Source organism: Pseudoliparis swirei, chromosome 18 (assembly GCF_029220125.1).
Source record: "Pseudoliparis swirei isolate HS2019 ecotype Mariana Trench chromosome 18, NWPU_hadal_v1, whole genome shotgun sequence".
Classification (NCBI taxonomy): Eukaryota; Metazoa; Chordata; class Actinopteri; order Perciformes; family Liparidae; genus Pseudoliparis; species Pseudoliparis swirei.
Window position 1 is genome coordinate 19,057,073 of NC_079405.1, and position 27,994 is coordinate 19,085,066.

Here is a 27,994-nt window from a genome sequence, read left to right on the forward strand (position 1 = left end):
TTATGGATGATGACAAACACTGTATTGAAAATGGTCTTTATTGAAGATTTGGAGAGAAAATTTCACTTTTCAGAACATCTACAAATACACAACAATCTTACTTATAAAAGTCAAAAATAAGTTAGCAAAAGTATGGCAAAAACACTCTGTATAAAAGGGAACGTACAGTATTTACAGCACTATCATTCATAACCAGTTTAAATTAAGCAGATCTTGGTCAAAACTGCCATGGTACATATTGGCCCCAGAAATGAACACACACAAAGATCAAGAGATAAGGGAAAGGTTTAGAAAAGAGGAAAACTTAAATTAAGTAAGAAGAAAACCAGGCTTCATCCTTCCTTTGTGGCTCTATCAGACAGAAGGCAAACCAAACAGAGATCCATTCTACTAACTATGTGTTGGGTGCATGCAGTGAAGTCTTTGAATATCTCATTAGACTAAGCTCCTGTGGCTCTGACAGACAGGTCTAGACCGAGGACAAGGCAGGAAATAAAGGGAATAAGGCCTCATTGTGAACAGAAGGAATTCAGTTTGGCAGCAGACCCATTGATCAGCAAAGTTACAATTAACATACTTTTAAAAACATTTTAGCATAAGACACTCACATCAGTGGAGCTGAAAAATAAATTAAATTGGACCGGTTATCAACCTGCTTTGCCAATTGTCATTTTCGTTTTTGTCTGTGGCTCTCTGTGCACCCATCGGTCCGCTGTGTGGGGCTCTATTTGGAAATGTCCACAGGAAAGGCCACAGGTCCACCTGCAGCACTGATGCCATCCACGATGGAGGTCAGGGCACGCATGTTCCCCTGCTCTGGAGAGTCAGCAGCACTCAGAAGATCTGCAAAGAGACCAATACACACATGAATTGAATGAGAGAGGACACATCAGCTTGTACCGTCTAATGAGACTGTGTGTAAACTGTACTCACCCTCGCTGCTGTAGCTTTGTGTGCACTGGTCTGGAGTGTTGCTCCACTCTGGGCTACTGCAGCAGGTGCTGCCTGAACTGGGCGCGCTAGATGACACCTGTTACCGTGGAGATGCACACACAGAAGTTGCTGTCATTCACTCCAGTTATGCACACTCCGCCCCACACAGAGATACAACGCAGACACACAAACCACCACTAATGCAGACTCTTACAGTGCTGAGAGGCAAATTAACATGAACAACAGCATCTAAACCAGAGAGCAACATTTTTCAATCCAAAAATACAGCCAAATAATATTTGTTGGATTGATATCATTTGGCACCAGTCTCATCAGTTTGTCATCATTGTCTCTTTGAACCTTCAAATACGCAAAAAGCATTCTGTAGTCTAACACATTACAACTGAACACTGGAATATAATCTTAAGAAATCTCTTTTTTAATAACCGCAAGACAACAACGGAAAGTGTATCTGTTTGTTCTATGCCTAAATACAAAGTTGGATACGCCACCCTTTCTGCCCCAAACCTCAACACTAAGCCACACTGATCAATTTTGAGGCTTGCTTTAATGTATATCAGTTCATCAAAATTGCACATTGTCAAGAACATTTTAACTTTGACAATGTCGACTATATCTTCCTCTACTTACATTTAATCTTTGTTCTACCTCTTTATTTTTTTTCTTTGTCTGTTCTTTAGGCTGTCTTCTCAGTCATGAATATGTGACCTTCTGCTTTTAATCATCCCTCTGTCCTACTCACTCTGGGTTGGGCCGTGCTGGGTCGGTAGTGCAGTCCCTGCTGTCCCATCTCAGTGTCCTGCTGGTTCAGGGAAGACACCAGGGCCTGCAGCCTTTCAATATACTGGATGGCACTTCGCAAGATCTCAACCTTGGGTAGTCTCTGGTTAGGATTCATCAGGGTGCTCCTCTTCAGAGCATCAAAGGCCTCGTTCACCTTCTTTAGACGCCTCTTCTCTCTCATTGTGGCCGCTCTCCGGCGGTCCATGGTAACCGTCTTTCTTTTGCACAGCTTACAGGCCCATGGCAGGCATTGACCCGGGCAGTGGGGCTCTGAGTGAGGTGACAGGCTAGATGGAGAGGCTTTGTCCTCTGTTCCTGTCAACCCAACTCCAACACCCCCAGACAGAGTCCCACACAAGCCCATCATAGAGTTCCTATCCTGGTAGGTGGATTGGTCGTACCCCCCAGGCAGACGAGAGGGGAAGTAGCTGTCCCCTCCCTCGTAGAAGCGCTGGTCAGGGAAGAAGTAAGGGTTGGTCTCAAAAAGCTCCATACTGCACAACACTTTGGTCTGAAAGGGACAAAGATTCCTGTTTCCCCTGGAACTGCTCTACTGTATGTGGTGTTCGGCCCTGCGCTTGGGCCGTGTGTTGGAGTGTATGTGCGTGTGGCTGTCTTCGTCCTGAGCCGGAGTTTGTGATGAGTGGAAGACGTGTGGAGAACAACTGGTGTGGAGCAACTGGAGGCTGGCATTTAAACCCCTCTGCCTGCTGCAGGATCACAGGGTTAAATTTAGCACGAGCCCCCAGAAACCTGACACAACGTTTAGCTGTTGCTGCACATCTACACTTCACATCTCTTTTGGGCCCTGCTCTCTAGGGCTTTAAGACATGTGTGTGTGTGTGTGTGTGTGTGTGTGTATGTTTGTGTGTGTGTGTGTGTGTTTATCTGTCTGTCTGTCTGTGTTGTGCACTCTTGTGTGTCTTAAGAGCCAGAATATGATCAAGGAGCCATGAAAATGGGAGTTATACCTTAGATCAAAGATGTCTGTCTTAATGAGCTAATCCCAGACTTGCGCCTCCCTCTATGACACCATCGATAAAGTCCCCTGCCACAGGGGTGGAGGATGGGGCAGTAGCGACAGTCTGGAGACAGTTTGGAGACAGCTGTTACTCCTCCGGTGAGCCAATGATAAGTAAAAGCAATAAGCAGTTTGGCTCCTAGTTCTGGATGGGAAGGAAATGAGGCCAGGGATTGTTGTTTACTCAAAACTAGGTCACACATTTACACTCTGTTATGACTGAGAGTTCAGAGTGATCAACAAGGTCGATACTAAATATGTAAAATCTTCGGTGGCATGCCAAAGCTCATGCCATTGCTGGGTCTTGGTTTTATGTACCCACATTCATATCTACAGACTTTCAAAAAGTATTCCAAAGGGTGATGCAAATGACCTTCGAATTCAATTCAATTCAGTTTATTTTGTATAGCCCATTCTCAGAGGGCTTTACAATCTGTACACATAGACATCCCTGTCCCAGAACCTCACATCGGATCAGGAAAAACTCCCAAAAAAACCTTTTGACAGGGAGAAAAGGGAAGTAACCTTCAGGAGAGCAACAGAGGAGGATCCCTCTCCCTGGATGGACAGATGCAATAGATGCCGTGTAAGGAATCATTACAGAGTAACAACACATTCAATTAATATTACAGAGTGTATGAATAGTTGGTAGTAGGCATGGACCACGATCCAGACCTCCACAATCCATCAGGCAGATGGAGGTAGAGAGGAGTGGGCAGAGCATCAACAGGGCAATGGCATAATTGGTAGTAGGCATATTCCACGATCCAGACCTCCGTGATCCATCAGACAGATCAGACAGAGTCTAATAATAGAGTAATAGTGTCGTGTACTGTTTTATTGAACAGCTATCTCCAAGCACATCACTTTAAAGTGCATTAATAACATTAATTATAGGTGCATCTTATAGGTGTGTCAGTTCCAGGGTCATTTACTACACTTACTGTAATCATTGTACTTAACCACACCTGTTATTAAAGGTTTAAATGGCCGCTTTTAGATAGGTCCCGAGTCTTCATAGAACTCTTAATTAGCTTTTTTAAAGTGTGCAGGAGACCTATATACATGCACAAAGAATGCTGACAAGTAAGACAAATATACAACGTACAGGTGCCTGGTTTTAGTGATCAAGCCATTTGCACTACATTTCTATTCATTATTCTCTTCTTAAATTTGATCTATTGTAATTCAAGTGTGTACTTATGCATACCTAGTCCACTATTTTACTTGTTCTTTATTCTCAAATTGTAGGATATTAACAATTAAGTTACATTTACAATTAAGACAAAAAGGATGTTCGATGAGTAAAAATATCCCTCTCAATGTAAAATGAAATTACTTGTTTATGCAGACACAAGAAAGGAGGGCCAGCAGCGGTCTGCCAAGATGGCTGGTGGCTCATCAACTAGTCCTGTGCTTTGGGCTCGAGTTTGGGGTTGAGGCAGAGTGCAGTGTGCAGAGTCAAATGCTTGGCGCAGGGCTGCGGTGGGCTGTCAGGTTAGTTTGTGATGGATAGTCACTGATGGTGGAGTGAGCACAAAGACGCCTGTGTTACTCTCAGGATTACAGCAGGGTTGGGGTCTGCAGTGTGTCAGAGTCAGTCATAACCCTCTGTCATCAGCCCCATTGTCAGCAGAACCAGAGATCTTGCGCGTGTGTGTGTTTTGTAGTGGTTTCAGGCAAACATTTGTGTCTTGTTTAAGGAACAAGTCCCCTCTCAGCATTTTGAAGTTAACACTTGAGATATAGTAAAACAGCAATCGGGAGTTTATTGTTTGCAGATACTGTACCTTTGTATCAGTGAAGCGATAACTAAGAGTTTAACTACAGTTGATTAATATTTACCTTTTTGAGACTGGTACTTTATACATGAGCTCTTTGCACCTCATCGGCCACATGTAAGATACAATATATTAAATTATTTCTGATCATATTTAATTTGATTAAAAAGCAATAGAAGAGTTGCTGGAAAGCTGATGGAAACAGAGCTAATTAATTTCAAGCAGTAGAAGCCAAATTATTTACACTCAAAATGCACAATGCGTGTGTGTGTGTGTCTATGTGTGTGCGTGCGTGCAGGGATTGCCCTGTCACTGGCAACACTGTTCCACTTCTCCTCAGTGACAAGCAGCAGCACATTGTGGGACAGCTGAGTGGGAGGGAGGAGGGGGAGGGATCAGTCCTCCTAACCCCAGGTTAGCCTCAAGATCATCATTGACCTGTAGAACTGTCATCTGACCGCAGTTGAGAAATCAGATATGTAAGAGGAGAATAACATAACAAGAGTAGAGCAGTGTTGATTAAAGGGGGATAAACAAGTGAGATACAATATGACACACAATAACCAGTGACCAAGATGATTCCATGATATAACTAGATGATGTTGTACAATTTATAGTAAAAACCAAGACAATGTTAGTGTAATTGCTGGAAAAGTAATTGCTGGAAAAGCTGATAGATTTATTTAAATCAAAGTAAATATTAATTGATCATCTTATTTCATGAAATGAAACATACATTAAATGTGTTTTAATTGTATGCTTGACTAAATACACATTTAACATTTTCTGTGTTCTATATGTTCCTGCTAAGAACTACTCAGAAAAGGTTAGCTAGTAATTGGAAGTGTACTATTTGAACAATACGTTTTTCCTCAAATTAAAACCAAAACAGTCTTTAAATGCTCCTTTCCAATAGATTTTAACCAATTTAAGGTAACGGTGGGAACTTTTTTATTATCATTTTGTCTTAAAACTAGTGTCACGAACTCTACCAAACACGTGTATCACTCTATAAGTTTGCCCTCTCTCCTCTAGCCCTTTCTCTTTTTAAGCATCACCATACAAACTACGCCACTGCCCTCCGCCCACTGTTGAGACTCCGCCCACTCCTCCTCTCTACCTCCATCTGCCTGATGGATCGTGGAGGTCTCCATCGTGGAATATGCCTACTACGAACTATTCATACACTCTGTCATATTCATTGAATGTATTTTAACTCTAAATCTGTCCTTCTGTACACATTACATCTATTGCACCTGTCCATCCTCCTCTGTTGCTCTTCTGAAGTTATATTAGAACCGTGCCGAGCTCTCTTCTCTCAGATAATGGTGATTTTATGCTTACTACACAACAATATTAGTGAAAGATGACAAGGCAGTGTAAGCCTGCCAGATAATAGTTAATACAAAAACATTATAGCAAATCGATATAACATTATCGTCCAAAGTTCTGAGGTGATAGAATGGGAGCAGTCTGAGCTGATTACAACACTACTATGCCCCATGCACTAATTATGTTGAGTAATTAACCGCGCATAAGCTGCAGTGCTGTGCTGTTTGACTGATGCGTGAAGGCGATGTGATACAACTTACGACCCATCATCGGTAGAATACTCCCATTCACTGCAGTTAAGAATGAAGTGCCCACACCTGTATTTTCACAGGGTTCTGGAGGCCTGGAGAAAGCTTTCTAAGTCAGGGGGAAACAGTAGTTCTGTAGCCCAGCCATGCTGCTGCTCACTGTGGCTTTTATTGTGGGTAATCCCCTACAACAAACAGAATGGCCGGCATGTGCATATGCAGCTGTCGAAGTCTTAGTTCAAGTGGTGTCATGTTAAATCACAGGAATGGACTGAGCCCCTGAGCCATCCGCTGCCCTTCCCTGTGCTGGCATCCCGCTCACTGCGAGACTCCAGCATACATGGAAAAAACACATATATGTACATACACAAATCTACGCTCATAACCCACTTCCCACTAAATTACTTTGCAGCAAATGAAAGAACTTAAAGATATTCACTGTAAATAGCCCATGCTCCACTGTTAGAAACAAGATTATTTACGTGACATCATATTCCAATACTGCTACAGGTTGTAGGATAACTGAAAATAGAGATACCATTTCCTGTCAATCAGAAAGGTATCTCACAGGGCCCTCATACAAATATATAGTTTAATTTAAAGGCAATTTACACCTAGATGTTGACCAAGTGTAAACACAATCTGAATTGCTCCTCTAGGAGACGTGGCGGAATCCTGTCTGAGGCCAGTGTTGTGTTCTATGACTGCAGTGTTGGAAGATGTGTGTGGATAACTATGTGGAAACTATGCCATTAACACAGAAAGTCTAGCTTCTGTATATCATCTTCCATATCAGACCTCCTGCTGTAGGTACTAGCAAAAGCTCTAAAATGTTTTCCCTCTAATCTCATTTTAATGTGTGACATATCTAATGTCCTCGTTTTGTGAACTCTTATTTGGAAATTATCTGTCTTTATGCCTTTTTTTTCGGTAAAACTGGCTTCATTGACCTTCTCCCATGGCAGCACCTGGAGCAACAGAACAGCACCCACAACTGTCGGGAAAGCGTGTGTGTTGAGTGCGTGTGTATCTGCATGAAGGTGAGAGAAAGGTCTTGTACACACAGATACAGTTAAAGATATCCAGACACATGAAACAGAAGATAGCAAAGGAGGATTAACAGGCTGGAGGTATCAGACACAGGAAGAAAGTGACACAGAAAGGCTATGTATATTTATAAAGGTGCATCAAAAGTACAAGAAATCCAGTGAGAGCAATACAATGAACATGGCAAATGTATGGGAGCAGTGTTCAACTGAGAGCTCCCATCTTACCACATTCTCTTTTTATCCCCCATGTAGGAAGTATTGCATACGCAATAGGGGATAAAAAGAGAATGTGGAAAGTTATTCTGGGACTTTAAGATGGATGTACTGTTGCCATGGAAACATGCAGATCCCCTACCACTCCCTGGGCCGTGCCATTCTAGAGCTGCTGGGTGCCATGTCATCAGGGGTGTTGTATCATTCTTTGTCTCTACGCTGTGTGACATGCCAGATGCCGCAGAACAACAGTATGCCATTCTTGAATTAGAAGCAGAGTGGGGAAAGCATTTTAGTATGGCTGTCACGAGCATTAAATACGGTTGGGCAACTCACAGGGAGGACCGCAACACCCACTCAAACAGGATTTTGATGGAATGGTGGAATGTAGGCCTGTATCCAGTACTGTACCAAGTAAAAAATAAAAACAATTATTTTACTTGAGTATTTTCACTTTACCAAAATAGTTTGTGTTAGACTTTTGCTGTAGATTAAGTAACTGTGATGGACTTTCACCACCATTTTGAAATGTTTTACAGAATAAATATCATCCAGACTGGGCAGATTAGTTAGTTCTAAAATGAGCTCCACCTCAACTAACAAAAGTGCTTACGCATTAATGCAAACATATTCTAATTATATAATAGTATGCCAGTCGGAGGCCATTCCTCTGCATTGCGTAAGTTTACTAATACTTAAAGTACAAGTAATTAACTGATAATACTCCATTACTGAGGTAACATTTTCAATGAAGGACTTTTACTTGGAATTTAGCTTTTTTACAACAATATCCAAGTAACACAACTGAAAACTTCCTCCATCATTAATGTTTTAAACTACCCAACCACCTGTTAAGTCCAGAGTAAAACCACGGCTTCGAAGAGCTTTAAAATATATTTCTATCACTTGTATGAAATTACTCACATTTGATGAATATATATAAATACAAGCTATTTCTCTAAGCTTTAGTGAACTCTTGTCTTTTCAGATGGAGTAGTTTCACAGGGGACTTTCCGCACACGGGGAATTTCCCGATTGGTACATAATATCTATACAATATCCTGGGATGTTATAGCTGCCCTAGTCACACATTTTGTTAAAGCAAAACAAATGATATACTGTAGACAAGAGGAACGGTCTGTTCCAAAAATACAGCAGACACAAGCAGTAGGATATTGAGAAAGCAGAGGAGAGTTGCAGGAGCCCAGTCAAGCAGGAGAGAACAAATGACAGCTGGCCTGTCACACAATGACTTTTTCTTCGCTTGTAGCAAGACAATTAACTCAACTCTATTACTTTAGAAAACAACTAATTTCATTCAACATCAATTATCTGTACCATGTTTCAGCACATTAAAGTCTTATTGTCCATTATTGTAACAAGTCTATCATTCTGAACCAAGAACAAGGAGCTAAGCCATTTTCATAACACATTTCATCAAGAGGTTTGTTTATCTCAAATCACGATTATGGCAATAAAAACAGCAGCCTATATGAACCTATTATTGCTTTTTATTTATCCAATATAGTGCTCACACCAGCTCAGTGCTGGCTCTAGTCACGACAAGACGCATGCTCTATGCTTTACATATTGTTTCTGGTACTGTACACCAGACACCATATTCAGACTTCTCCCATCTGCTGGCAGAAGGATCAAACGCAAGTAAAATGCAGTTCAAATATGTGTAACATTCCCTCTACACAATAGAGGAGCCAAGAGTCAGATGCTTCATGTCACTGGACGTCTACTTGTGAGCGTTGTAGAACCTTCTGTATTTGTAGGAAGCTTGAGTAAATTGTTTCTACGTGGTCCAATAATCCATCAAAATAAAATCTATAATATACAAATAAAAATTCGGAGTCATTACATGACGGTGAAACGATGAAATAAAATAAGTACTCCGCAGTAAAAAATTTTAGATGGTGAATTTACTAATTTAGTATAAGACTTTCCATATATCGTTCAGAAAGTATTTCTTCTAATTATACATTAGAGCTCTGGAACAAGTGCAGCCTGTTCCTGCTTCATTAGAGGTGGTGGTCAACTAATCAATCAAACCTTAAATCATGAATAAAATACCAAAAAATGTTCATTTATCATACCTTCAAGAAAAGTAAAGTACCTTTGCTGAAGAGTAACATCACAACATTAACCAATAATTATAGATCTTACTGCAGGCAACAGTGGCTTGGCAATTGCAAACACGTTATTGAAGACAGATTCACATCAAATTACTACCCCGAGAGGAAATTACAGTAAATACTGAGACTGTGCATTCTCAAGCAATTTAAATTCTACATTTTGTTCAAATAAACAGGAGTTAAGCCACTCACATTTGTATTTTACAGTACACTCAATGTCAGCCTCTAAAATCAAAGAGGATATGAACACGAAAAAAGGAAGAAAAAGATTGGATATATATATCCTAGAAGATGCTGAAATAAATATTATTGATCTTTACATTTTTGTCCAGATAAAGTGAATCTATGGGGAAACAAACTAAAGCAAGCAATACTTGTTTAAAATGACACCATCCAAATACCATGCAAAAACAAAGGAAAAAATCCACAGCCTAAAAAAACCAAACTAGTTTTCATTAAATACCACACAAACATGCACTCTTGGGTGATATAATTAATAAGTAAATGCATACGTCTGCCTTTATATGTCCCTTATTTAAACCTGGCACCACTTTGGTATTACAAACCAAAAGACAAAATACTTCAGCGGCAATGTGATGCAGAATAAACCATGCAACCAAGAGCAAGCTTCACCAAGTTCTATATTTTGTGTATACCATTATAGGTTTTACAGGTACGGTGCAAATTTTGAATGTATCTACAAGTAGAGAGTGTGATCCAGAGTGCATGCATCTGTGTTGTCAAATGTGTTTGTGTTTTCTTTGTGGTTGTTGTAGAGTTCCCCACAGCTCAATAGATGCGCATGCATGTTCTATTTAGAGGATGAACATCTTAATAACTTTTTGAATGATCTTCCCACATCCTGGACAAGGAGCATGAAACTTGTGTAGCTTTCTTGCACACGGGAAACAGGTTATAAGGTGAGCCGTACGTCCGTGAATTATATTTCCGTTGCGTGGCCGCACTCGACACAGCTTGCAAGGCTCCAAAAGTGCCTCAGGCTTAACCTCGTCAATCTCCATGGTCAGATTTCCCTGACTCTCCCCTCCTGAGAGCTGCTCATCCTTGTGAAAGCTGGAGGGCCATGGCCCCTTGCCTTTCCCTGTGGCCATAGTGGGCAATGGCCGGTCAGCTGTGAAGTGGGAGGGCAAGATAACAGGGTCAGAAACCGTCCTGCTGCAGTCTGGGATGTCAATGCCCGTGTCACTGTCATCTTCCTCTTCATTGGTAGTGAGAGAACTGCATGCTGGAATGTCAGGAACAGAAAGGGAATGGACGAGCCGGGGGACATCTTTGTACCAGTTCTTACGTAGAGCCCAGCAGCGAACACAGTACCTCTGGAGAGGTGTGTTAAACTTTCTGCACTCAGTACACTGCCACGCATCCTAATGTGAAAGACAATACAAAGTTACACTTCTGCATTGTTTAAGTTTGAATCTACAGCTAATCAAACGTAAAACTATGATATAAAGTGAAATAAAAACATAAACACCTGTGTGGAGATCTCTGTATCAGTGTCATCGCTTAGGCACTGAGAGTCTTCATCTGGTTCTTCCTGCATCTGGTTAAATATACAAGTCGTTTGATCAAAGATTTCATGACATTATCCTTGAGTGTAAATACATTTATTTAACACTATATGTGGCCTGTCCAATGAAGTCTAAAACAAACACCTACCTCGCGATCTGTTTTCTCCTCCTTTCCTCCTTCATCATAGTCCTCGGGTAGAGCCTCCCCTTCTTCTATGCTCCCTTCCTCAAGTGCAGCCTCCTTCATCTCCACACTCACCTGTTCACTTCCGCCCTCGGTCAGGAACCAGAGGTCATCGGTGGTGTCCGACACAATGGCCGTGTCCTCCTCCTGTGCAGGAGACAGCTGACACATCAGTCAGACCAACACTGTTACACCCCAATTAATGGTATTGTCCAACAGGTGTATGTTTTTAAGCTTGAAATCTTTCAACGAGCCTTTACTACTGTGAGTTGACGAACTTAATAAAAAAAAGAAGTTTCTTACTTGGTTTGTGTGGATGTCAGTAGAGCCATTGCTCCTGCGGCTATAGTTACTACGAAGATTACCCAGAAACCACCAGGGCAGGCCAGAGAGGTCCCACTCGTCCAAAGAAACATCCAGTTTGGGCCGTTTGCAGGCTGACCTTGGAAGGCTTTCAAGGGAGTCTGGAGAGGTGAACCATTAAAATCAGCATTTTTTATAATTCTTGTCCGTGGCATATTTGGAATCGTTTGCTCACCATCATCTGGCTCCCGAGGTCGTCGCTGGGAAGGGGTTTGCAGGAGAGGCCCATCACTGCCAGCCTCAATGACTGCTTTGACCGCAACTTCACACATCTAGGGGGGAAATGTGAAGGACACAAATTAGAACACAGAGCCATAACTGGGTACTTGGAGGTCTCACAGCTCCTTTTCAAGATGGCCTGTGGGTATGCAATTGTTGTAGAGGGGAAAGGGGCTGGGCAGTTAGGGTACAGATCAGTGGGAGTGGAGGTCATAAGAAATGTATAATATAATAATGGCACCAAAACCATGTGGAGGGAAAAAAAGACAGAGATCGATGAGGTAGGAAAGCCAGTGTACCAATTAAAACTCTGATGGAACTAGTGCATTAAAGTTTTTAAAATCCAGTTTCAGTCCAGTTAAAACTGTTCTAATATATAGTATGTGCAAATGGAATAATGTAGGTAATTACTTATTTTAAGAGATCCATAGATACTGTAAGAAAAAATAACTGGTCTTGTACAGTCTCTGGAAAAGAGTTAATCAGAAATCAAAAGGTTTTCAGAAAATAAAGGAAAGCGAAAGCAGAAGAAAATGATTGAGATGCCTCTGACATTGATAACTAATAATCACAGCTGATAGAGGAAATGGACTTTTGAAAAACATATTGAAGAATGATCAGATCTTAAATCGGATAACAACCTTAAAATGGATTTAACATGCGCAGTAATTAAAAATATAGTAACTCATTTGATTCAAAAGCAACTGATGAAGGACAACATTTGGACTGAAACTCAACAAAGGTTAGACAAAGTCTGACATAAATAGGTGCTTCAAGGTAGATTTTGGAAGGGGGTTGGAAAGAAAGCTGAAGGAACACAGGAGTGGGTTATTGCTTTGCCTTGGCTGGATCAGGAGCTGTGATCCTTCAGTTTCGGAGCAGAGAATAGAACTCTGAGACAGACAGAGGTTGACTCTGCCCCCCATCCACTGTGTGGTGCTGGTGGATAGCAAAAAAGTACCACCAGACCAAACCAAGGATGGAGTTGTACAGAGACGGTGCCACTCTGTACAAAGGCACACCAACGAAGACAGCAGCCCTTACCCTCCTTCCTCATTACACACAAGAAAACAGCGGTTTTATTTATTTATATATATATATATATTATCTTAATGACTTGCAGCTAAACTATTAGTCTTAATCCAGCTTGTTTTTTACAAAAATATAATATGTATGAACAGCTTTGGACTAATGCTACGTTCATGCCAAAAGTGTTGCACATTTTTCACGCGAGTAGATTCCATGCCAAGTCAATGCAGACGTGAATGTATGCGAATAAAGCAAATGTTCGCTGGGCGAATGACGCAAAGCAAAACATTTGCCTCATTTGCTAGACGTGTTGTGTGTAGTTATGTGAGAAAGGTTGGGGGGGGGGGCTCTGTTTCTCCTTAGCACCATGCTTCGGTTTTACCTGACCACGATCCTCCACTCCGCCCTCTACACATTCATGGCCCACAGAAAGATTCTCTGCAGCGTCTGCATTTCAAATGAGACACAGTAACATAAAAAGGACATCCCCACCCTTTAATTATAACATAACACTCACACGAACGCCTGTTTTTGTAGCTTTGTAGAACAAGCTGGAAAATGGGGTAGTTCTGGTCTCTGCATCCCCAAGAGATGCAATAACTATCACAAGCACTAACAAAGTATGCAAAAAGAAAGCTGTATTTAGAATATATGTATAGATAATCACCATACACACAGGGATCTTCACTTCAAAACATAATGTTAAAGAAGCCAATAACATATAGAATCCGATCACAAAGTTAAGAGGATGAAGACACAAGTCATCACACTGAACTAATGAATGCACAATGTATTCATTTATTCCTTGTTCTTTGATGATGGCCCCTGACAATCATTATTTCACATAAATATATGAAGTAGAAAATGAATGTGTCACTTACCAGAAGAACCAAGGACAACTAAGTATTTCTTGAGCATTTCATACACCGGGCTGTAAAATGAGATGAGAATTAGGAATGGGCCTCTTTATTTTAGATGTATAAGTTTCGATGTATAGACAAGCATTAATGAGTGTTGACCATTTTTAATGTCGGTGAATACCTCGGGTTTTTGACAGAGAAGCTCTCCACCTCCAGCAGTTCTCCCAAAGGGTCATCCTGGCAGTGGACTATGTGCTGCCTTTGTTTATCGTATAGTTGCTTCCCCATGATGTACTGACCCAAGTAGTGCATTACCTACACAAAATAATGAATATCAGAAAACTACAAGGCCTACCTACAAGGAACAGTTTTACAGATAGTAACCCAGTATATACGACTAATGAAACTTGGATCGACCACTTTTCAGATAGCACTTTGTTATGAGCGAGTAAACAGACTGCATCCTGCGTTCACATCAAAAGTGTTGCACATTTTTTCACATGAGTAGCTTCCATGCAAAATCAATGCACAGATGAGAATGTATGCGAATAAAGCAATTTTTTGCCGGGCGAACAACGCAAAGCAAAACATTTGCCTCATTCGCCAGACGCCAATCAGCGTTGAGATGCTTCGCCCGTCATACTTGACATTTCAAAGAACAGCTCACCTCTTTGAGTGTGAAGACTTCTTCCTGTGCTCCGGCAACACGCAGAATCTGCAGGAGTGGGGCTTTTGGTTGTACCTGGGGGGTAAAGAACAAAACCCACCACATCGCATTTAAAATGAACTAGAATGCAATGTTGACAGGCAAAGCAGCAGTCATGGTTATTGTTCCAATTGTACCTGATTTCCATCTCCAGGTAGTGTCCTGCATGCTGTGCTTATTAATGCAGGAAGCTGGGCTGATAGGGAGCTCATAGTAAACGAACAAAGTCTGAAATGCAGAATCATTACGGGTCAAATTCCCAATCATCATTTATATTATCATCATCACAATACACTGGTATCTTCACTAATTAGAAGGTACACGTAATACCAACGCCCATGAAGCCAAATGAACAAATAATTGCAAGCTTGAATTATTTAACAATGTTACATTTAATGGCAACGCCTACGAAACCAAAACATTTGAGCAATAAATAGTTAATTTGAGGCGAAACAGACTGCACCAAAATGAGCTGGCTCGAGAAGAATGGTTTAGCGTTAACAGCTAACCTAGCTAGCGTTAGTTAGTCTTCAAATGGCTGAACCGTCAGTAAAACACATATGCAACAACTGTCGACATTTAGACTTAAAGCTCTGAGTAACGCATAATTGACACACCTGCCAACGTTACCAGCAAACGTGTCAGCGAGCTAATTTAGCTAACTAGCTTAGTTCCTAAACAATACGTTGATAAAAAAAATGCTTCTCACCAAGATGAGTTGACATTACTTCACAGCTGCTACATTGTTCCACACACACTACTGCTCTAACAACCAGCCGACATCTTTTGAATATTTACAGCTAATACAGATTGTTTTTTTCCCAACTTTAGCTGACTACAAGCAAGCCAACTGCAAGCCAACAAGCAGCAGACAGTTAGCATAGCTTAACCAGCTACAGATTCAAATGGATGAACATGGCTATTCAACAACTTCCGGCTGGACAACTAGTTACGGCCGCCGGTAGCGTGGCGCCACCTACTGTTTGATAACTAGCGCACCCTAGGGAGGCATCATGGACTGACAACATAGCGTTTTGTGCTACTTTAAAAACACATTTGAAATGACGCTCTCGTATAATTTAATAGTGACAGTAAATAATGTCAGTGCCACTTTTTAATGAGGCAGCTCTCTGATATATTATTAATTTGTAACTAATGGTTCATCAATGTTTAATGAATCAGTAACTAGTTAATTATATTATTTGGCAGCCAATAATGAAACATATTTTGGTTATCAGTTTGTGAAAAAATTGTATATATATATATCAGCCAATAATGAAACATATTTTGGTTATCAGTTAGTGAAAAAATTGTATATATATATCTGGTAATAATGGTTACATTTGTTTTTAATCCATTTATATTGCTAAATAAATCGTTAAATATATATCAGTGGCAAGATGGTATAATAAATTAAAACCTACAAATGTATGTACATTATAGTGTTATTAATTAAAGCTAGTAGTTGTTATAAACCCTTAATAAACGACTGCGGTCAACTCAGCTGACACTGATTTCCGTGGTCAAATCAGCCGACACTTAAATTTGTGTGCACCTATATACTGATGTTCCCCGTAAACGCATTCGATCGGGAGCGCGGAAGGGGTTTGACAGTTAGCAGACAGATTCACGTGACACAACATTCGGTTTTACAAGTTAGCGGAAAAAAACGTGAAAAAACATCCGTTTTTCAAAATAAGATGTCGACAAATCATACACTAGCATATAAAAGTAAACAATTAACTGATTTTGTATCTTTATATATAGTTTAAGATTTAGCTTAAATTATGCTAAAATTACAACATTTTTACTGTACCAAGGAAGTTTATAAAAATAAAAGCCTGACTTTTGTATGTTAAAAAAGCACATTTCTGATTATTTGAAGTCCTGTAAATATACTTTCCCCAATAGTTCCAGGAAATGACTGAGGTGGTGCATCATGTTAGAAAAGAAAAACAAATGGTCAGCACTGTACACCCATAAATCTTTTTTTTGTTGCTCGTGGACATTTGAAACAATTAACAAACAGAAAGAGTCGGACCACTTTCTGAAAACAGTTTAATTGTTTAAAAAAAACAACACTGTTTTCTTGCCACTCAGTTGTAAGCACTGATCAGACTCCTGCAAAGAGTTGTACAGATTCGGAGACAAGTAAATTAGCACATTAAAATTAGAAACCTCTTATGCAATCCCCCAAAAAATCTACGTGCAGGAAAAAGAATGTGCTGATCTGATAAAAAGATGTGGTTGTGTTGTGACATTGAGCCCAGGTGTTCTTCTATGTCTGCTCCTCTCCTACTCAGCATTGAAAGCAAGGTCATCATGTTTTTGATGCTTTAGATATCTTTGATTACATCCTCCAGCTCCTCTTTGGAATACATATGGAAGGTCTTCCCGGGCTCTACCGTTGCTAGCTAGAGAAGAGACGCAGATAAAGAAAAACTGCATGAAACCTGAGGAAAACTGGAAGTAATGTGCAAACTGAACACAGATTAGTAATATTTTCAACTAAATGCAAATATGACTACACTGGGTATTTGTACCAATATGTTTCAAGTACACATTTTCACTGACAAATTCAATCTTTAAGCACCTTTCGGTATTAAAATCAAGTATTCAAAAAATGGGTGAAAAATATTAACAAACCTCAATGTTGGTGGCATTTAGCTTCTCCTCCATCACCTGTTTCAGAATGGTGAGAGATGACTTGATGGCGTCTTTTAATGTCATAGACTGCAAGTTAAACAGTGAGGGGGACAAAGAGAAAATACACAACTCTTCAGTTTGTGTGCTTTGTATTTCTTGATTTTCCTTTTACTTTCCAGATAAATGTAAATATGCAGTTGTTGTACCTTGTGGTAGACTTCTTGCAGAGAGCTCTGTGCTCCCTCAGAAGCTGAGCCGATGGCCCGAGCATCACACTGCACAAAGGTTCCTGATGGGTCCATGTGGTACCTGCATTCACAAACAAATAACAGTAAAGTCTCTGTGAAATCCGAATTTAAAGTAAACATGCCTCTTTTTAAAATGTAAAGTTTGTAGGGAGCCCAAATAGTGATCTTCACATACAGCTGGGGTCCTTTTTCATCAACTCCCCCGAATAGAAGTGCAACACCAAATGGTCGACTCTGTATAAATAACAGCACAGAGGAAATTACAGGTTATGGTAGTTTACTTGAACACCATCACACATTATGTCTTAAAAAAAGAAAGAAAAAAGTAACAACATTTGCTTGAGGAGTATTTCAGGATGGAAACGAGACAAGTGACTGACCATGGCACCGGGATCAGCGTCCTCCTCTCCAAATTGCAGAGCCAGGTTGGACACAGCTTGAGTCACACTCTCCACGGTCATCGTCTCATTGTACGTAAACCAGTGGTTCTAAGGAAGAATATATACATATTATACACTGGTATATCAACAGGTGTTTAGTGAACTGGATAAATTACTGTCTGTTCAGCATTCATACCTGGGTTTCCACTCTTGCTTTGTCAATTAGAGTCTTGGCATCAGCTATCAAGCCACTCATGGCGCAACCTTTGAGGCAGAAAGAAAGAAAATACACATGCTACTGTTTGAGGTTCAGTAAATCTGTGTCTGTCAGATGAATATTAGTGTATCCTGCTATTCACCGATGTGACTGTCAATCTCCACAATCTTTTCAATGCTGTTGGGCTCCATCAGCGGTGAGGTAATCCTCTTCTCCACAGCCAGACAGACCCCCTCTGATGTCTGGATACCGATGGCTGTGGAGCCCAACTGAAAGGGAAAGGCCAGACCAAAGAAATGTGTGAACATATCAAGGTGGACATTTCATTAATTTTGGGAATTTAGTTGACAATACCATATAAAAGAAGACTATTAGTCAACCTAAGAGATGTAATACTCACTTTTATGGCCTCTATAGCATATTCAACCTGGAACAATCTCCCTTCAGGAGAGAATGTGTTCACACCCCTGCAATATAGATGTAAATAAGAATGAATAGTAATAGTTATCAGCTTGACATAGGTGAAAACCAAAGACAACATATGTTAAGCATTATGTTGTGTTTGTGTTTAGAAATACCACGTGAAGTAGTATTTAAGCCACCTATCTATCTGGAGTGCAACGCAACATGTTAATCAAAATTAGGTTGCCCGGATGAAATAAAGTATTTTTTAAAATAGCGAATCCGAAAATGAAAGCAGGCTAACTTATTAAGTGACTCGCTAACTGCCAGCTAACTACATGCGACAAACAGCAACCATATAGTTAAGTAACAACAATAGATAGAAGCAGAGGAACTTTCGGAATTCCTTGAGTAGTCAAATGCATTAAATGCCTGTTTAAACAACTTCTTAACATAATTTTGCATTAATGTCGCTCGTTCCCCCAGAGAAGCGCTTAATAAATGACACATCCGTTTGTGTTGCACTTACCTGTCATATTCCGATCTGGTCAAAAACATCTTCAAACGTTAAAGACAGGATCTACAATAGAGAGGAATGGTTTATCGCACTATTTTTTTAAAAATCAATTGTAAAAGCAAGGGCTACCAAGAGATTAGTTAGCTAAAGTTAGCTGCGATAATGAGCAGCATGCGAGCTAACAGACGCAGCCAATCCCTGAAATGTACAGAACATGCTCACAGAAGTATATCGTCGATATTAGGACATTAATATAAAATGTCAAAGAACATTCATCATCAATTCCGAGACATTCTTTTAAATAAGTGTACTTGTTAGACTCAATTACCTCCAGCAACAAATACTTGAATGAGTTCGCTTGTTTGAGAGGAAGCGTATGAGGTGTAACACCCAAAACGCGCCGGTCGTCAAAAGAATCGAAAACAAAAGTTCCGGGTGTGCAGAGTTGTCATTGAGCATTCATGTGATACTAAAATCTTAAATATTAGTTTGTTAGCAACGAGGACATGTTCTATAAAATAAATGTGCTTGTATGAAACAAAATGTGATGAATTTTCATATTCAATTCAATTCAGTTTATTTCATATAGCCCAAAATCACACATTACAAATTTGGGCCATGGCAGGAGCCTTGCGAAAGAGGCCGGAACAATGAGGCCAGACCCTTGGAGGATGAGGCAAACAATTCACATTGAACATTACAGGGCAGGTTATTGTAATAATGGGACAATAATACAGATTAACAATTCAGCTGGGAATGGTAAGATCTGTCCAGAGACATTATTTATATAGATATAAATGGTCACGTGTTGTCTCTTGAATGGCTGTTTCATTAGAATTGTTCTCGATCAAGAATATCTTCCAATCATAATCAAGTCAGATCATAATAGGCTATTCACTGTCGTATAATTTACACTAAATGATACTTTGATAATACAAAACATATACATATTCATAATTCATTTTACTCTAATCATTGATCAATTAATGAATATTATATTCATATTCTATTTTTGTCACTGTAAAGGGCATCTCTTCCCATATGGCCTAGCGGTGAGGATGCCTGGGTTCGACTCCCGGTATGGGAACTAGCTTTTAACATGTTTGTAGCTGAGTATGGAAAATAATATCCGTGGTTTATCGCAGGGCGTAAAGGGAAAACAGTTTCAACAGAAAGAAATACATCTTGCAAGCTTGAAAGATTATGCTGTAAATGGGAATCAGCCACCAAAGGTCGTGTTGGAGCTGAATAAACAGAGGTTCCATCAGGAGCAGTGGAAGCACGTATGGCTACTGGATAAATAGTCTAAGCTAAATTGCAATATCCAATAAATGTGATATGGTGCACTTCAAAGTAAATATTTAAACATATATTGTTACATGTGTGATGGATTGATTTAATAATGACGATTAAGTCAAATTGTAGTTTCAGGTCTCCTAACCAAATGTTGGATATGACCACTTATCCCCGCACTATCAATATGTGTATCAATAAGTAGTGACTCTCCTTCCCCAATCAATACCCCAAACAAAACATTTTTTACATTCCCATTCATTTTCAACAATGTCTCCCGTCTGTATTTAGGCAACTGTTTCATATTGACACACATTCCAATTAGTCAATATTTTTGTTTATTTTCACTTCCCTTTATTGTCAATTTTCTCAAGCAATGGGAATGACTAATACATTATTATTATTATTATTGATGATCTGGTACATTTTAGTCTTCTGGCCAATTATATTACACTGTTAATCTATAAGAATACATAGCATTATACTTTGATTGAAATTTATAATCTGAAAAATAACTAGTAAATGTACATATACAAATTAAATTGTGTAAAGTGCATTTTGAAATGCAGTAAAGTAGAAAATATATAATATATTTTGGCAATATTTGCATCTTGAGATGTTATTGTTAGTTTTGTGAGGAGAGGGGATAATGTCGGTGTTGTCAGGTTTCATTTTCCGGGTTGGATCAGTTCAGTTTGGTCCTGTTTTGGTTCAGTGTTGAAGCATTCACGTGGTGTTGCCTTTTACATATTCAAACTCTGTGACCAAATTGAATCCTGCTGCCGCTGGAGATATATATTTTCCCGGTTTTCTTACCCTCAGGTCTGTGTTAACTGCCTGTCTTCTCTTTCCACAAACATCTGTAAAGAGAACAAATATTAAGGTTTTAAGCTGTCCCTTTTGTTGAAAACTGTTTCCTAAAAAGATATGTACAACACATTTTAAAATCTACACAAAATGCCTTGCGAGTAAATTATTATTTGACTTCGCGGAGCTCTTCTTTCAACTTTGTGATGATTTACGTAATTTGTTAACTCAATATAATGATTGCCTTTCATCTAGTCATAGGACGCATCAACACTGAGCAAGATTATACTTAGATTTAGAAACAATAGATATGCCAGCTTCTCCTTTTTTCCAGAAAATGTTCGCTCCATTTCCTGTTACCTGAAAGTGATCCAGGGGGCGGGGCCGGATTTGGATAACCCAAACTGCCGGTATCAGGATCACTCTGATCCAATCCGGCAAGGTTTAGAAAATACCGGGATAGATCAGGTTGATCAGTGGCTAAGGGCAGGGGGGTTTGGTTATCCGGATCATTCCACAAGGTTCTGTGCTAGGACCAATTTTATTTACCTTTTATATGCTTCCTTTGGGCCATATTATCAGGAAACATTCCATAAACTTTCATTCTTATGCAGATGATACTCAATTATATCTATCGATCAAACCAAAGGAGATCAACTAGCTCACAGAAATTCAAGCATGTCTCAAACACATAAAAACATGGTTGACCTGCAACTTCTTGATGTTAAACTATGATAAAACTGAAGTTATTTTACTTGGCCCTGAACCCCTTAGAGATCAATTATCTGGTGATGTGGTTTCTGTAGATGGTATTGCCCTGGCATCCTAAAGAATAGTGATATTTGTAAAGTAAGTAATATTTTAAAAATCAGATGCATCTTTTCTCAAAAAGATGCAGCAAAATTGGTTCACACGTTCCTTACTTCTAGACTAGATTACTGCAACTCCTTATTATCAGGCTGCTCCAATAAATCTCTTAGGTCCCTCCAGTTGATCCAGAATGCTGCAGCTCGTGTACTCACTAAAACTAAGAAAAGAGATCACTACTCCTGTATTAGCTGCTCTGCACTAATCAAGAATCAGATTTAAAATTCTTCTCCTAACCTACACAGCCTTGATTGGTGATGCTCCATCATATCTTAAGGAGCTTGGAGAAACATATTGCCCCACTAAGAGAGCTGCTGTCTTAAAAAGTAGGATGGGAGCCAGTGCCTTCAGTTATCAAGCTCCTCTTTTATGAAACCAGCTTCCACCTTCAGTCTGGGAGGCAGACACAGTCACCTCATTTAAGAACAGACTTAAGACTTTCCTCTTTGATAGTGCTTATAGTTAGGGCTGAATCAGGTTCACCTGGTCCAGCCCCTAGATATGCTGCTATAGGCTTATCGGCTGCTGGGGGACATTTTAGGATACACTGAGCACCTATCTCCTCTTCTCTCTCTACTTATGGATGACTTTTCATCTCCCCTTTGCACATTATTAACTTTGCTTCCTCCCCGGAGTCTTTGTGACTTCACGTCTCAGAGGGTCCATTGTACCTGGCTGGGTCTGATGCCATAGCCCTGCTGATGTGCCTCACTCACTCATCCTCTCTACCTCCATCTGCCTGATGGATTGTGGAGGTCTTGATCGTGGTTCATGCCTACTACAAACTATTCATACATGCTGTCATACTCATTGAATGTGTTGTAACTCTGTAATAATTCCTTCTGTACACATGACATCTATTGCTTCTGTCCATCCGGGGAGAGCGATCCTCCTCTGTTGCTCTCCTGAAGGTTTCTTCCCTTTTTTTCCCTGTGAAAGGGTTTTTTCTATTTTTTGGTAGTTGTTCCTGATCCAATGTGAAGGTCTGGGACAGGGATGTCATGTGTACAGATTGTAAAGCCCTCTGAGGAAAATTTGTAATTTGTGATATTGGGCTATCCAAAATCAGCTGAATTGAAAGACAACAATTACATTAAATGTGTTTATGTCCAGACCAAAACTAGCTGTGAGATAGCAAGTCCCTTTTGAAAAGAGTAAACATATTCTTTCACTAATCAGAAACAAGAAACAGAAAAGGCTTTGTGAATTTAATCACGTTTTATTTAAGCAAAAGGCATTTTAACCTAAAAGGTAGAAATGCATATATTTCCAAATGCGTGCTCAATGGGTTAGACATAAGCAATTGTTGGAAGTTACTGGGTCTCACATTTCTGCAGTAGAAATGAGAATGATGACAATTCCACACGGGAGGAAAAGTTATTTCTGCAAATGCATTTTGAATCTATACCGGTTCTCAAAAAAATGTAAATTGCCCATCTTATTGTATTGTGTAGTTATTGAAATTACCAGTTTCTTAGACACTAAAGGCCAATGTCTAAAAGAAAACGTTGGAGGCAACAGCAGGGAACGCAATATTCCAGTGTTTTTATGTTGTATATAACATCGCCCAACAAAGTTTTTATTGACACTCAAACATATGATACTTAGTAGCAGTGAGATAAAAATACTACAAAAAGCGCTTTTGTTAGAATAGAATTAAAACTAAAATATCACACATGAGATGTACTTTGTTTTGATCAGCTGAGGTAAATTCAAGTGTGACTAATCAATACTTTATTAAAGGTTAAAAATAAGCTGAGCTGACAGTAATTGTCTTGACAGTTGAGAAGGCACGACTCTTTTATTGGCTGGTTTATATAAATATAGCATGGCTGTATTTAGGCTGTTCTCCATTGGAGAAAAACCCATGAAGGCATCTGTCCAACACATGTTCTTACTTTTCAGGCTTAACTATACCACAACGGCAAACTTGCTGGTACATCATTGAGAGCACCTGATTGAGAGAATTTGCCACCTAAACAGTGTAGCACTTTCATTTTTAAACTTCACGGTATTTTCTCTCACTTCACCGAGCTGTGAGGCTGTCGGTCTTAACATAAAAAGCGCTTATCTCAACACAAACCAATACTATTGCCTAAACTCTACCTGAAAGTTAGATGGACAAGGACAAGTGTGATCAGATGGTTCAACAGTCTGTTACTGGTTAGCTTATTTGTTGAGGTTACCAATTAAATTCCTCTTTAGATAATCAAAAATCAAACATCTTGCACAAAGAAATGGACTAGCACTAAACCATGTGTATAAATAAAAGAAGGCTTCAGAGCCCACCTTTACCCGGTCGACTGTAACCATCAAACTAAAATGGAAGGAGTCTGTCAGTATGTATAGCATGCATGTATTTTGATGACTTTGACAACCGTTCAGCCGATTAACTTCACACTTGGCTGGTATTTTGTTGAGGAGCCAATGAAGTGTCAATTTTGCGCTCTTGAGATCAACAGGACATATGCATTATCTGTGCTTTAATTAAGTACACACTGCGTAGTGTATTGAGAGGAGACCCCTATTAACTGTTCACGGCTGAATGGCATGCTGGGTGAAGTTAGCTATCAGTCTATGCTTGAGTGAGCTTTTGCACACAAATAATGCATATACTCTAGCATTCCTAGGTAATATAACTTTGTCATGGCAAGTGTATTGCTAAGGACACAAGGGAGTCCAATGTGATGTTGTTTGGATGTGTAGTTCTCGAGAAAGGTGAAATAGCGGAGGTCACCTGTTGGAAACGGGCACGACACTAGATCATAAAATAACAGCATTTGTTTTTTATTGAGGGGAAATATCTAATGATTGGCATCTGAGAAGTACAAATGTGTAAGTATTGTAAAAGGTGAGTCTCTTCAATGATATGCAGGAGTACTATTACAATCTAAACTAACACAGAACAGCATATCCTGATAGGCACGTCTCATAGCCTGGCACACAAAATCATTGGCTATTAATAAAACATAAAAAGTAAATATATGTTGAGGAGCGTTAACAACATTCTCTACTTCTAGTCCTGAGGTTGGAGAAAGTTTGCATTTGCGGGTGTAATTTGTCATATATTCAAAGATAATTTAGTAAACAATTTTTATAGATTTTCGTTGAATTTTCTTGAAATTTAATTATCAACTTGTTTTTGTAGCAAGTGACACGGAACTCTAATATAAGTTTAAAGATGTTTGGTATGTTGTAGTAATGCAGGGTAAAACATTATGACAATCCTTTACTCAGGCACAAGTATAATAAACCTTGCACGTGTTTAAACCACACACGCGGCAAACCAGGACAAGGAATGAAGACCCCCTGCAAGGTAAAAAAATGTTGTGGAGCTCAGCAGTCAGTTATCATGTGACATTTCCTCTGAAACTTTAATTATGTACGTTGCTCCTTTCCTCTCCATCTTTTCCTCCACTCTGCCACCCGTCGTTGCTGTCTTAGGAGTAAGTCCAAACTGTGATGAAGTTAAAAGGTTTTAGATGAAAGACTTCAATGAACTTATTAGTTTTACCAAGAATATAATAACTAAAAAAAGTATCTTCGATTGTAAATACATTATATTTCAACATACTAGAACAAGATCAAACTGAAACCTTTCTAAAGTTAATAATTACTCTATATAATGAAGGGCTACGAGCAACAACTCTTTCAAAATCATATTGATTATTCTGATCATCTGAAGTAACACAAACTACAACAATAGTTGATGAAAAGCTTCTCCAAACACAGGGCTTGATACTCACTAATAATGATGATGATGATGATCACGATGACGGCTATCAAAATGGCCCACATCTGCAAAGGTTAATGGTACAAAAGATTTTGTGACACATAATAATTGGACTCATTTCAAATGTTCTATATAATTGCTCCACTTCAGTTCATTCAGTATGTTGTATAATGCATGTTGTATAGATAAATCAAACTGAACCATGAATTGGTTAAACATGGAATGCCATTTATGAAGGGTGAGGTTTTTTCCGGATTAATAGAATACAGACCACCTCAAGACTGAGTATGGTGTTCATTTTAGATCATGTAGTTATTTTCATTTACAGTGGGGAAAGTGGTGCGATTTTTAGTTTTGGCACCTTGCAGTTTTTCCACCAGTATTTCCTTTTCAGCTTAGCAGCACTGGTCTCGAACTGGGAGGCTCCAGCCTGAAGTGCATCTGCTCGATCATCCAGTTCAGAAAGCTTCTGATCACGCTCCAGCACTTTGTCCACATTAACACGCATAATATCCACCACCTGCTCACAAACAAGTTATTTTACAATTAATAGAATTGATTGGAAATGCCCTCATATACCAGGCTAAATGTTGACAAATGCTGAAAGTGTTGGGTAACCTCTAACACACACACATAGCCCCCCCTCCCCCACCCACACACTTCTAAAGATAATTTTTAAAGAGCTTTAAAGAGCCGACATGTGGAGGTTGAGACATTACACACATTGTAACTAGACCTCGTAAGCCAGTAATGAAAAACATGTCATACCTCATCCACCTGAGCCTGGGTCTGCTGCAAGTGCTTGTTTCCTGACACTGCGCCCGAACCATCTGTACCGGCTGCTGACCTGATGAAATTATGACAATTGTAGATATTAGCCTTCTGTGAGATTTCACAAAACAATTAATAGTTTGCATACCATGTCACTCAAACTGTACCTCGACTGTTAAGAAACATAAGATTAATAACCTTTTTTAAATTAGAAGCATACACCAAAACCAGCATGACAAAAGTCCATCAGACTCATCTTTTGGCATATCCCATAGCAATACATGAACCACAAAAAGAATGGCACCATGCCAAAGTTAAAACAGTGTATTCATCCAAAAATAGCAAGTCACAAAAGGCAAAAAAACAAACATGTATTTAGGTGATACTTATTTGTTCTTTTTATCACCATGCACACATTCCGTAACATCCAACAAGTAAAAAAGAATATTCTTCCACTATTTTATTTCCCTTTCTTATTCAAATATATTCTAAAATGTGTTATGCGTCCCAAGTTGTACACCGTTTCACAACATGAAACCAAGCAACACAACCTTACCTTTAATTGTAATTTAAATGTACCTTTTACATTCAGTGATTCATCCAAGTTTACTGTGGGCTACCAGAGCCCAAACTGACTTAGTCACAATCTTCTGTGTGATGGCAAAAACGGATATTTTGATATCAAATATGAGAAAGTAACTCAAGTGTTTGACCACAAACTTTAAGCAGATCGTCTTGTATACATTACTACTTATTTCTCCATCCAAACAGGAAAAATATTTAGATATGTGAATTACTCTGCATTGGGGAAAAAACGGTAAACCAATCAAATCGGGCACTTACGGTCATATTGTGCTGACTGGCTCTTGTCAAAGGCTTGACAACATACATACGAAATCGTGACAAGAGATAAGCACCATAAAGATTTCATGAAATTCTAACACTATAAAATCATGCCTGGAACACTGTGTCCATTATTGATCTAAAAAATTAGTTACTCGGTGAAAGGTGCATAACAATAGACATATAATCAAACTAATATAATACAAACAATAAACAAAGTGCAAGGATAGTTTCATATCATTGATAAACATAGTTTAAAACAAGCACATATTTTAAAAATGGGTTAGGTTAACTTAACTGAACTTATGCAACGTTAGGTTAACTTAACTGCACGTAACATTATGTGATTTTGAGGGTAAAAAAGAAAAGCCCGAACTCGATGAGGCTAAGCTATCATGATGCTGGCTCTAGCATTAACGCTACGCAGATATGGATTTTAGAACAGCATCATGCCATAGTTTCCTTCAACGTTCTACTTAACTAGCAACAGGTGGTTGACGTACTTTGTGTTGGGTAAAGTAACCGGGCTCTCATTTAACGCTGTGGTGGTTAGCTGAGCCACAAACTAACGATAAAGTCGTAGCACTTGTTGCGTGCTAACGTTAGTTGCTAAATTTAGGGCGTTGCTCTTTTTCTGTGATCCTGTTTCGCCAAACTACCCCCAAGGCACGTATGTTAGGAACGTTTAATATAGTATTATTTGGTTTTCTAAAACCGTTTGGTAGAAACATGATAGACTTACATTGTGAAATGAGATTTCTTTGAACAACACCGATGCTGTTTCTGGTCTAGAAGCCAAAGCTAAAGTGTCAAGCCGTAACAGTTACTGTCGACGGTTGTTAAGTCGCCTTTGAGGGC

At 39.4% G+C, this 27,994-nt stretch overlaps 4 protein-coding genes across 5 annotated transcripts; all 4 read right to left on the minus strand.

The window, feature by feature from the left end:
- Window positions 1–20: 20 nt before the first annotated feature.
- On the minus strand, window positions 21–2,364 carry myog (myogenin). Its single transcript, XM_056436521.1, has 3 exons — window positions 1,697–2,364; window positions 934–1,030; window positions 21–843 (listed from the first exon to the last, which is right to left on the minus strand). Exons 1-3 carry the CDS (start codon window positions 2,228–2,230, stop codon window positions 725–727), a joined length of 750 nt encoding a protein of 249 aa, XP_056292496.1. The 5' UTR covers window positions 2,231–2,364; the 3' UTR covers window positions 21–724.
- A 6,510-nt stretch (window positions 2,365–8,874) lies between these two features.
- mdm4 (MDM4 regulator of p53) lies at window positions 8,875–15,706 on the minus strand. 2 transcript variants are annotated; one of them, XM_056436517.1, is made up of 11 exons: window positions 15,122–15,706; window positions 14,550–14,640; window positions 14,374–14,448; window positions 13,888–14,021; window positions 13,728–13,777; window positions 13,229–13,293; window positions 11,774–11,870; window positions 11,539–11,699; window positions 11,200–11,382; window positions 11,015–11,083; window positions 8,875–10,907 (listed from the first exon to the last, which is right to left on the minus strand). In XM_056436517.1, exons 2-11 carry the CDS (start codon window positions 14,622–14,624, stop codon window positions 10,338–10,340), a joined length of 1,479 nt encoding a protein of 492 aa, XP_056292492.1. In that variant the 5' UTR covers window positions 14,625–14,640; window positions 15,122–15,706; the 3' UTR covers window positions 8,875–10,337. The 2 variants fall into 2 exon arrangements, with proteins under 2 accessions (XP_056292492.1, XP_056292491.1); XM_056436516.1 differs by having other exon boundaries at window positions 11,200–11,397; window positions 15,122–15,702.
- Window positions 15,707–16,453: 747 nt separating this feature from the next.
- psma5 (proteasome 20S subunit alpha 5) lies at window positions 16,454–19,202 on the minus strand. Its single transcript, XM_056436518.1, has 10 exons — window positions 19,151–19,202; window positions 18,835–18,885; window positions 18,304–18,370; window positions 18,046–18,172; window positions 17,883–17,950; window positions 17,687–17,794; window positions 17,482–17,540; window positions 17,265–17,367; window positions 17,059–17,145; window positions 16,454–16,826 (listed from the first exon to the last, which is right to left on the minus strand). Exons 2-10 carry the CDS (start codon window positions 18,861–18,863, stop codon window positions 16,749–16,751), a joined length of 726 nt encoding a protein of 241 aa, XP_056292493.1. The 5' UTR covers window positions 18,864–18,885; window positions 19,151–19,202; the 3' UTR covers window positions 16,454–16,748.
- A 3,781-nt stretch (window positions 19,203–22,983) lies between these two features.
- vamp3 (vesicle-associated membrane protein 3 (cellubrevin)) lies at window positions 22,984–27,975 on the minus strand. The gene is made up of 5 exons (XM_056436520.1): window positions 27,879–27,975; window positions 26,291–26,369; window positions 25,884–26,042; window positions 25,536–25,587; window positions 22,984–25,246 (listed from the first exon to the last, which is right to left on the minus strand). Coding segments are annotated over exons 1-5 (309 nt in total). The 5' UTR covers window positions 27,881–27,975; the 3' UTR covers window positions 22,984–25,229.
- Window positions 27,976–27,994: the final 19 nt, after the last annotated feature.